Here is an 11,651-nt window from a genome sequence, read left to right on the forward strand (position 1 = left end):
GGGGCGGGCAGTGGGGCGGGGCAGCCGGCTCACCTGCAGGATCTTGCAGCGGTCAGACAGGCAGTCCATGTCGTCGCACGGCTGGTACATGCCAAGTGTCACGCAGTTCAGCAGGATCACCAGCATGCTGACACATTCAAACCACGTGCACACCAAGTCAAGGACAAAGCAGCAGGTGGGACCGTGCCCGTGGGGGCTGGGGTGCACCCTAGAGTGTAATACCCCCAACCCACCACACACACAGGTATACACCCCGTTCCTCGTTCTTCTCCCTCTGGGTGCTATCCCTGCAACAGCTCAAAGCCCGTGGTGCCAATTTGCCCCCATCACAACAGACATGGCCATATGCACCAAACCCACCAGGCCCCCAGTTGCAGGACCCTGCTCCTTGCCCAGCCTGAGAGCTCCCCTCAGGCCTAGAGAAGGCAGAGGTTCCCGGAAGCCTGGCTGTCAGGAAACTCTGGGCTATCCCAGCCTCTCCACCCCAACCACCACCCTCTGACTGTCACTGCCTCCCTTCTCTGACCACCTTTCCCTCCCCTGACCCATGTTCCCTCCTTCTCCGCCAACGCCTGGGTCTGGAGCCAGCAGAAGGCCCTCCCGTGGGGCTGAGATTGGCTGGATGGCCCCATACTTCTCTCCTTGCCCATTGCCACGGTTAGGGCTCAGGTAGGGTTCATCACCTAACTCCAAAACACCCACACCAAGCCCAGCCCTGGCCTGCACCACATAGGGTGGGGCTGGGCCCCCTCAGGCCTGGTCAGGCAGAAAGACTCCTGCCACGGGGGGGATCCAGAGCCGGCTGTGAACCTGGCCTTGGGCAGGGCCTCTGGGCACAGCCTGCAGCTGGGGTGAGTGGGCTCCCCTCCCGCACCTGGCCAGGCTGCTCTCCTCACCACTGCTGAGAGCCCCTCCACGAATGCCGTCCTCCCTCCCTCCCAGGCCAACTCCTACCCATCCTTAGAACACAGCCTGCAGTGTCCAGCCCCGCCACTCTCAATCCTCCCAGTCCCAGGACCAGGAAGGTCAGGCCTCAAGGAACTCAGGGCGGTGTCACTCCCAGCCCCCACCTGTCATACCAATGAGAAATCCGAAGCCTGCTCAGATCTCCTGAACTGGGATCTCCAGTTGACTGACTCCTGGGGCCTCAGAAAATATGTGCCTACTTGAAAAGAGGCAACCCAGGATGAAATGGACTTGAGTTGCACACAGTATGAATAACTGAGGTTAGACACCCAGGTGAACTTCCAGACCATGCAGCCTGACCTTACAGGCAATGACTGGAATCAGCAGTAGGTTCTCCTTCTCTAAGAGGAGAGATGCTGATAGAACTCACCACACCCCACCTATGCAGCCCCCTCTCCTCCCCCAGAAATGGAGTGTCAGGAAACAGGGGCTCTCATGCAGTAAAAGCAGCAAACAAGACAACAAAGCCGGGAGACCTGCATTTGAACTCCAGTCCCAGCACTGACTGGCTCTGCGGTCTTCGGCAAGCCCCTCCCTGTCTCTGAACCTGGAGGTCCTCCACCGGATGACCAGGAGCCTCCCCATCAGCCTCCTGGGTCTGCCCTGGCCCCTCCAAACCACCCTCCCTGCAGCAGCAGTGGGCAGTTAAAAACATCAGCGAGACCACCTCCCTCCCCAGCGCAAAACCCTGCCCTGGCTCCCGGCCTCTCTGAGCACAAACTTTGAAGCCCTTGCTTGGCTGCAGGGCCCCGCCCTGACACCCCATCTCCCTCTGCCCTGCCCTGGTTCACTCTGCTCTGACCTCACTGGCTCCTGCTGCTCCTTAGACACACAATGAGTGACATCAGGACACTCCGCCTCAGGGCCTTTGCATATGCTGTTCCCACTTCAAGGGCTGAGCTTCTAGCATCATGGTCACCTCCTCTGAGAAGTCTCCACCCAACCTCATCACCCTCAGCAGCCACACGCCCTCTTCATGCCCTGCCACTGTCTTGCTGACATGCTCATTGTCTCTGCCACTGCTCTAATCTGCATTCCAAGGGGGACAGGGACTTTACACTCACGGCCCTAACATCTAGTAGGTGCTCAAGGAACATCTGTCGGATGGATAGATACGGTTGTCCCTCATTATGTGCCGTGTCAGTTACCCACGGTCCACTGTGGCCCAAAATTAGGTATGAGTGTGGTACAATAAGAGATTGGCGGGGGGGAGACCACATTCACATAACTTTGATTATCACACGTGATTCTAATTGTTCTTTTTTTTTTTTTTTTTTTTTTTTGAGACAGAGTTTCACTCTTATTGCCCAGGCTGGAGGGCAATGGAGAGATCCCGGCTTACTGCAACCTCTGCCTCCTGGGTTCAAGTGATTCTCCTGCCTCAGCCTCCCAAGTAGCTGGGATTACAGGCGCCCGCCACCACGCCCGGCTAATCTTTTGTATTTTTAGAAGAGATGGGGTTTCACCATGTTGGCCAGGCTGGTCTTGAACTCCTGACCTCAGGTGATCCATCCGCCTCAGCCTTCCAACCTGCTGGGATTACAGGGGTGAGCCACTGTGCCCGGTCTAATTGTCCCATTTTATTTTATTTTATTTTATTTTTATTTTTAGTATTTATTTATTTTGAGACAGTCTTGCTCTGTTGCCAGGCTGGAGTGCAATGGCGTGATCTCGGCTCACTGCAACCTCCACCTCCCAGATTCAAGCGATTCCCCCGCCTCAGCCTCCCAAGCAGCTGGGACTATGGGCACGTGCCACCATGCCCAGTTAATTTTTTTGTATTTTAGTAGAGACAGGGTTTCACCATGTTGGCCAGGATGGTCTCGATCTCCTGACTTTGTGATCCGCCCGCCTCAGCCTCCCAAAGTGCTGGGATTACAGGCATGAGCCACCACGCCCGGCCTGATTGTTCTATTTTACTATTGGTTGCTGCTTATCTCTTACAATGCCTGATTTATAAATTAAACTTTATCCAGGTATGCAGGTATAGGAAAAAAACATAGTAAATACAGGGTTCAGTGCTATTTGTGACTTCGGGCATCCACTGGGGGTCTTGGAATGTGTCCCCTGTGGGTAAGCGGGGGTGCTGCTGTAAATCTCTATGGGCCCTGCCCACTCCAACATCCAGGAACTCGGCAGTGTCTCCAAGCAAACCCCTTACCCCTCCATTTCAAAGCCCTTGCCCTTAACTGGGATGTAGCCACACCAGCAGCCAAACCCTCAGCGGGACCCCACCCAGAGAGGAGTGGGAGAGGTGACCTGGTTTCCACGGCAACAGCCTCCCTCCCATCCCCAGCCCTGCCCACTTTGGGATGCTGCCTTCTCGTGGCCTCTCCTCAGCTCCTCCCGGCCCCAGCCCTGCTCCTTCCTGTCCCCTCACCCCACTGCCACTCTCCCACCATAGCCTGTAATTAATTTCAGTCGCTGCCAGGGCCCCCTTCGAGCCTGAGCCTGGCTCCAGCAGCAGCTTCATCATTAATTAACTTTTTTGAAGTTCAAACGTTCTAATTACCAGAGAACATCCCCCATCCCCCTAGCCTTTCCCCTTTTCCTGTCGTGTGCTCTCTCCTTCGAGCCCCATCCTCTGCTCCCTCTGCCCTTCCTGCCAGTTTCAGGCTCAAAGTGCACTTAACAGTGTCTCTCAGGAGTCTGGTGTCCCTGCTGCCTCCTCAACAAGGCCCTGAGCAGTGGAGGTCAGCAGACCCATTTTACAGATAAGGAAAGCTGAGACACGGAGAAACCAGGGGCCTCTCCCAGGCTGCGCAGCTAGGAAGTACTGGCGCAGAGACTCACACCAGGCCTGCTGGACTCCAAGGCCAGCACTCTCCTCTGCGAAGTACGGCCTGTCTCTGCCCATGGCTCTCCTCCCTCCCCTGAGGCCTCTCAGCCCATCTTCAGTGTCTCTCCCCAGGATCCTGACCCAGCACCCTTTATATCCCCCAGCTCTGGTCTCTGCCCTGCCAATCAGCCCCACAGGATAACCAGGCATTTGCTGTGTGCCCAACACAATTTGAACATTTTCCAAGTGTTATCTCATTTAATCCTCACGGCTCTATTATAAGCCCGATTTACAAATAAGGAAACCAAGACACAAAAGGGAAACAGATTGGCCCAAGGTCACCAGCTGGAAAAGAGCAGAGCTGAGACACAAAACCTCAGGCTGGAGGCTTTTCCTGCCTCCGAGCTGTTTTGCCACTGCCAGGCTAATCTGCCTGAAACACGCTCTCCTGATGCCTCTCTCCTGCTCAAGAACCTCCCATGGCTCCCCATCACCCTCCCGAGCCTGATGCGCAAGGCCTCCTAGACTCTCGCCTCAGTGAATCCTCGCAATCTTGCCACTCACTGGCCTTAGCACTCACTGAACTCCTCGCTTTCTCCAAACACACCCTCTGCCTGCGCCTTCCCTTTCCTCCACCTCTCCAGCAGGCAGACTCTTTCAGAGCCCCGTTCGCAGGTCACCTCTTCTTGAAGCTTCCCCGGATGTGCCTCTCACCCTTCACAAGGTGGTGGCTCAGCCTCCTCTCCAGAAGCGCTCCCACCTGCCTTGGCTAGCACGTACCACGGTAGTGAATTTGGCAGTAACTCTGACGACTGTGTGCCTGGCACCCTAGGGACATGACCTCAGCTCTCACAATCCCCTGGGGACGGATGAGGAACAAGCCTGGAGAGCTGACACCACTCACACAAGGTCACCCAGTCCCCGAGCAGCCCAGATTGACTCGCGGCAGTGCCGGTGGCCGCTGCACAGCGCTGCCTCTGTGGTTCATCTAACTCGTCCACTGCACTGGGTCCCCCCAGGGGGCAGATGGAGTGGCTTTCATCCCTGGGCTGCTCAGCTTCAGAAATTCAGCGATGGACAGTCTCAGCCCTTGCCCAAAGGTGCCCGGGGAAATCCCAGATGGCACAGCTTGGGCCCCTTCCAAGAGCCCAGGAGGCTTAGAAGTCAGGCCAGAACTGGCATCGCTGCCCGCGGTTCCTGACACACTCCCCACTGGCTCAGGGATCAAAAGCACCAGCCTTCCTTGAAGTTAAACCAGACAGTGCAGCGTGGGGTATGAGGGTGGCGGGGGGAGTCAAGGTGTCCAGCTTGAGCCACTCTGCAGCGTGGCCCAACGCCTCATGCGTCCACCATGAATCACAGGTGTTGAGGAACTGTCTGAGAACACAGGCAAGCAAAGCCGTGAGGTTTGGAGACAACCTGAGGGAAGCTGGAGCCCCAAGGGGCAGCACAGGATTTCCAGGTGACAGAGCGGGCAGGGCTGGAGTGCTGCTGCCACGAGGGCAGGGAGTCTTCAGTGACTCCCAACCGCCTCTCACAGCGAGGCTTGAAGCCCTGCGATGGGCATCTGAGGCCCAGCCGCCTCGCCTACTTCACCCCTCAGGCCCTCACTGCAGTAGGGGTGACCTTTGCCACAGAGCAGCCCTGCTGATGTCATTAGAGAACAACGGCTCCAATCCCTCATTGCACTGACGGAAAACAGGGGCAGAAACCTGTCCCAGCTCCACAGCAAGCCCAGAGCAGAAATGACACTCAGACAACAGACTCCCCACCCACGGGGGTCCCCAAGCCACAGTCGATTTTTCAAATTCACACGGAAACCCTCCGCATTTCCCCACACACTCGGCACAGCCACAGCGCCGTCACTTTAAGCTGATTAGATCCCTGACGGGCAGCCCTGAGCGCCTTTGAGGAACACAGATGGAGAAACAGATCAATGGTGATGCAATCAACCGAGTTTCCTTGGCAGGCAAAGCCATCCCAAGCACACAGGCCTAGGGGAGAAAAACACTCAGGGTCCTTGGGCGCTGCCGCAGAGCCCCCCAGTGACTCAGCACAGCCTGGGCCCTCAGCCCCACTTCCTACCCATGTCCCCCCACCACACCTCTCAAAGTCTTCAGAACTGGGGTCTCAGAGCTGAGCAGGGGAAATGAATGCGCTTATATTGTGTGCCTGCTGTGTGACAGGCACCGGCCTACCGATGGTAATAATGGTGACCAGTCGCAAACTCTTCTTCAGTGACCCTGAGTGTCTGTTTGCCAAGGAGCCTCCAAATCAAACAGCATGCATGGCCAAGTGCAGTGGCTCATGCCTGTGATCCCAGCAATTTGGGGGGCCAGGGTGGGGGATCACCTGAGGTCAGGAGTTCAAGACCAGCCTGGCCAACACGGTGAAACCCTGTCTCTACTGAAAATACAAAAAATTAGCTGGGCATGGTGGCAGGCGCCTGTAATCCCAGCTACTCAGGAAGCTGATGCAGAAGAATCGCTTGAACCTGGGAGGTGGAGGTTGCAGTGAGCTGAGATTGTACCACTGCACTCCAGCCTGGGTGACAGAGCAAAACTCCATCTTAAAAAACAAAAACAAACGGGCTTGCATTATCTCATTTAAACCTTGCAGCCAGCACAGGAGGCAAGAGCCCCAGTAGTTGTGGGCTCCTGGGACCAGGGTTTGCCACGTGGTGTGCACCAGAGAGCCCCTTTTATTGTCATCCTCTAACAGGACCAAGGGGTCTCTCATTGTGGGCTTTAAACGAAAAAAAGGAAAAGCCACCTCCCCAGGAGAGGACTAAGAATCTCACACTGGTATTACCTGCTGGTTACTTCATATTACCTTAAGTAGAAAATAAGAGATATGACCAGGCATAGTGGCTCACGCCTGTAATTCCAGCAATTTGGGAGGCTGAGGCGGGCAGATCACCTAAGGTCAGGAGTTCAAGACCAACCTGGCCAACATGGCAAAACCCCATCTCTACTAACAATGACAACACAAAAATTAGCTGGGCATGGTGACACGCACCTGTAATCCCAGCTACTCAGGAGGCTGAGGCAGGAGAATCACTCGAACCGAGGAGATGGAGGTTGCAGTGAGCTGAGATCGTGCTCCTGCACTCTAGCCTGGGTGAAAGAGCGAGACTCCATCTCAAAAACAAAAACGAAAAAAAAAAGAAAACAAAAGAAAAGAAGAGATGCTAGTACAGACCCTTTGATTGACGTCTGTCCTGTGGCATACTAAATCTTCACCCACAGGCTTTTGTAAAGAATCCAGGTCGGGCCGGGCACCATAGCTCACATCTGTAATCCCAGCACTTCGGGAGGCCCGGGCGGGCAGATCACTTGAGGTCAGGAGTTCAAGACCAGCCTGGCCAATATGGTGAAACCCCGTCTCTACTAAAAATACAAAAATTAACTGGATACGGTGGCGGGCATCTGTAATCCCAGCTACTCAGGAGGCTGAGGCAGGAGGATTGCTTGAGCCCGGGAGGCGAGGAGGTTGCAGTGAACCGAGATTGTGCCATTGCACTCCAGCCTGGGCAACAAGAGTGAAACTCCATCTCAGGAAAAAAAAAAAAATCCAGGCCAGATGCAGTGCCTCACATCTGTAATCCCAGCACTTTGGGAGGCCAAGGCAGGAGGATCACTTGAGCCCAGGAGTTTGAGACCAGCCTGGGCAACATAGTGAGACCTCATATCTGCAAAAAAAATTTAATTAGCCAGCTGTGGTGCTGCGTGCCTGTAGTCTCAGTTACTTAGAAGGTTGAGATGGGAGGATCACTTGAGCCCAGGAGGTGGAGGTCGCTGTGAGCCAAGATCAAGCCACTTCACTGCAGCGCAGCCTGAGTGACAGAGCGAGATCCTATCTCAAAAAATAAAAATAAAAAAATCTGTCAACCAATTCAGGCCTAGCAATGAGCAGCATCACCCTGCAACACCAGCAAATTTCTCCCAAACTGGCTGATACTAGTGTTATCCCCACTTTACAGGTAAGGAAACTAAGGCCACAGGAGCTGGTTCTGGGGTCACTCAGGTGGTATGTGGCGATCTGCACTGCCTCTCACTGGCTGCAAATCCCATGTTCTCATCCACACATCCTGCCATCACCCGGCTCAGTGTCTGCCATGCAAGGGACCCCCAGTTGAGATGGGTTTAATAGAATATTTGCTCTTTCCTCCCCACCCACATTGTCTCCCTGTGAGGCTCCGAGCCAGGCAAAGGGAAGTGGAGTCTGGGTCAGTGGTGAGCCCAGCCGGCAGCCCCTCTGGCTGTGTCCCTCCTGGGGGCCCAGACCTGTGTTGTATCCAGTGGGGTCAGGAAGGGGGATGTTCCAGGCCCTGCTGTGGTTCAGAAGGAAGGATTTACCTGCAGGAAGAAGGGGAGGGGAAGCCAACAAAGGCATGTTTGCCTCAAGGTCCCCCAGCCAGGAGGAGGCTGAGCCGGATCAAAACCCGGCTAAGTCAGATGATAACCACACCACACCCTAGCCACCAAGGCCTGAGAGGTCAGGATGTGGACTAAGGGGACAGGGTCACCAGGGAACCAGGGAAGCCACTATGCTGGGGCTCCCTCCGACCTGCCAGTTCCCAGCTAGAAGAGCAACTGTGTGGAGGGGCAGTGCCCGGCGCCCCGGCAGGCCCTGCAGGGCAGCCTCCTCTCCAGGAGCCGAGCCAGAGGCCTGCATGGTTACCATGGCGACCACCACTCTCCTGCAGGCCCAGGCGACAGTCAGTTTCTGTGATTCGGGGGGCTCTGGGAGGCTGGTGGGGGCGGGAGTGCTGGGTTTGGCAGGGGTGGCCAAGTTTGTTTTTATTTTTGTCAAATCTAAAATCTGATCCATTTCCCAGGGTGCGTTTCAGTTGTCTAAATAAATCAGGTGGAGGAAGGGAACTGGGGGCTCCATCCTCCTGGATGGGGGAGATAGGGAAGGTGGACCAGCACCTACATGGGGTGTACCTCCTCTGCTGGTCCCCAGTGAACCCAAGGGAGGGGGAGCTCAGGCCTCAGGTCCTCCAGGCCTGAGGTTCCAGATCCCAGTTCTTGGGCCAGCTCCGTGCTCCTCTGAGGCCAGGCCTACAAGCCTCCAAGGACCACCTGCTGTACACGCAGCCTGCGCCTCAGGGTGCTGAGATGAACCAGGCTCAGCTCCTTCCCCGAAGGTGCCCATGTGCGTCCCTGTTCCAGGACCACCCCTGTTGGTGACTGTGTAGCGTGTGTTCCAGCAACAGTGGCCACCGTTTTGAACATCAGCTGTTTCAGAGCCCAGAGTTTTAGAAGGACACTCGTTCACACATTCATTCGTTCATGTGTTTATTTATTCAATGAATGAACTTCATCATTCATTGAAAGATCATTGACTGATCTTTACAGACAGCAACCACTCTGGAAGGCTGCTCAGCAACTTCTACTAAAACCAAACACAGGCCCACGCTAGGACCCAGTAGGGCCATTCCTGGGTGCATACCCAGGAGAAATGCTCACATACCCTGCAAAAAGCCACGTCCCAGAACAGGCACATCTGTGTTATCGGCAACAGCCCCAACCTGAGACAACCCAGGCGTTTACCAACAGAAGAATGGGGTAGGGTGGTGGTTTTCAACCAGGGATGATTTTGTCCCCCAGGGGACATTTGGCCGTGTCTGGAGACATTTTTGGTTGTCACGTTTGAGGGGATAGGACACTGGCATCTAGTGGGTAGAGACCAGGGATGCAGCTAAACACCCTACAATGCGCAGGACAGCCCCCCAACAAAGAATCATCCAGCTCAAAATGTCACCAGTGCCACGTGTGAGAAGCCCACGTGGAGTACCACACAGCCAGGAAAAGGACAAGCAACTGAAACACACAACAGCACAGAGGGATCTCTGCTGGGAAACAGAAGCCAGATGCAGCAGAGCAAACAACGCACGACTCCAATTACATGAAGTTAAGAGCCTGGAGAAGCCAATCTACAGTGAAGGAGGTCAGAAAAGCAGTAACGTTGGGGAGTACCCAAGGCGGGTGGGGGACAGGGAAGCTTCGGGGACTGGAGATGTTCTTCTTGACCTGAGTGGTGGCCCCAGGAGAGGACTTATATGAAAATGCCTTGAACTGCGCACTAGGATTTGTGAGCTCAACTTGTACATTTAACCTCAATAAAATATGGAACAGCTGAGTGTGCTGGCATGCACCTGTGGTCCCAGTTACTTGGGAGGCTGAGGCAGGAGGATCACTTGAGCCCAGCTGTTCAAGGCTGCAGTGAGCTATGATGGTGCCACTGCACTCCAGCCTGGGTGACAGAGCAAGACTTTGTCTCAAAGAAAAAATGAAGAGAACTGCTTTAAGGAAAAACAAAAATGCGACTATTAAAAAAACACAATCAGCCAGCACAGTGGCTTACCTGTAATCCCAGCATTTTGGGAGGCTGAGGCGGGCAGATCACATGAGGCCAGGAGTTCAAGATCAGCCGGGCCAACATGGTGAAACCCTGTGTCTACTAAAAATAGAAAAATGAGCCAGGTATGGTGGCGCATGCCTGTAGTCCCAGCTATTCCAGAAGTTAAGGCAGAAGAACTGCTTGGATGCAGGAGGCGGAGGTTGCGGTGAGCCGAGATCACGCCATTGCACTCCAGCCTGGGCGACAGAGCAAGACCCTGTCTCACAAAATAATAATCATAAATCAAATAAAATAAAATAAACCACAGGCACCTGCTAGGGCATCTGCTATTACCAAACTCCACAGGAACCTTTACAAAACCTGCAGGGGTGGGCATCATCTCTGTTCCTTAGCCTTGCCCAAGGACACAGTTAGTGAGGGACAGAGCCAGGATTTGAACCTCATACCCTCCTGTCTTCTAATGCTCCTTTAAGTCTGTTGCACCTGTGGCCGCAGCTGCCTCGGGAGACGGGCACGGCAGACATTATCACACCCCACTTTATGGCTATGAAAATGAAGGTCCAGAGAGGACGGCACTTGCCCAAGATGACACAGTGGTTGAGCTGTGACAGAAAGCTGCTCCATAAAATGAACAGACCTGCCAGACAGATGGTCCTAGGCCTCCCTCCACTTACATGCCTCCAGCAACAAGGAGCTCCCCTCATGACAAACGGCACGATTGGTTCTGCTTATAAACTATGGTATCTCAGTGCATTGACATCCTTTGCAGGAAGGGACAAGGGAGGGAGCCCTTCCTTGTTCCTACCCCAGCCCCACTTCTTGGAATCCCCATTGTATAAGAACTCATTGGATTTGGCCAAAGTCTCTGATTCCCAGTAAGCTTTAGTACCCAGTGCAGACAGCGGAGTAGGGGAAGCAATGGCAGGAAACAGAGGCTGCCAGCTGGGACGAGAAGTCAGGGTGGAAGGTCCACAGGAAGGATGCTCCAGCCGAAGAGACTTGCCAGACACAGCTGCTTCTGTCACTGCTGAAGAGAAGGGCCAAGCAGGCCCCTGGGGGCCAGGGTCCCACTGTCTGTGGGCTGATCCAGCCTCAGGAGCCCAACCACACAGAAGGTGTGCAGGCAGGAAGCCTTCCTTGACTCCTGGGCAGGGGCTGCAGATGCCTCCTCTGGGACCTTGCCGTGCCTTGGATGCCCCCCTTCCTCCAAGCAGCCATTGAACTAAGAGGGTGAGGGCTCGACCAGTGTGGATTACATTATCCTCCGGCCTCCCTGGGGACCTGTCCTCCACCGCACATCTCCCCTGCCTGCCCCTGAACACACGTACGTGTTCACGTGTGCATCCCCAAGGAGACCTGCCGCCCCTCATGCACCTGCACCCCTCATACACGTGTGCACACAGATGCAGCAGGCATTTGCACTCGCACGTGCCAGCAGCACTGGGCATGGCTGACCCCTCTTCTAGAACAGGGGTTCTTAACCTTTTCTGTGACACAAGCCCCTTTTCAGAATAAAGGTTTTATTTATTTATTTATT

General features: G+C 54.8%; 1 protein-coding gene across 1 annotated transcript in view; it reads right to left on the minus strand.

Annotated features, from left to right (window-relative positions):
• Nucleotides 1-11,651, minus strand: part of CACNA1I (calcium channel, voltage-dependent, T type, alpha 1I subunit) — a 130,675-nt gene that overhangs the window by 93,403 nt on the left and 25,621 nt on the right. The window contains exon 2 of the mRNA XM_011979122.1: nucleotides 34-145. Within this exon, the coding sequence (XP_011834512.1) occupies nucleotides 34-145 (112 nt within the window). The remainder of the gene's footprint in view (nucleotides 1-33; nucleotides 146-11,651) is intronic.

This window comes from Mandrillus leucophaeus, unplaced genomic scaffold (genome assembly GCF_000951045.1).
Source record: "Mandrillus leucophaeus isolate KB7577 unplaced genomic scaffold, Mleu.le_1.0 Scaffold2, whole genome shotgun sequence".
Lineage (NCBI taxonomy): Eukaryota > Metazoa > Chordata > Mammalia > Primates > Cercopithecidae > Mandrillus > Mandrillus leucophaeus.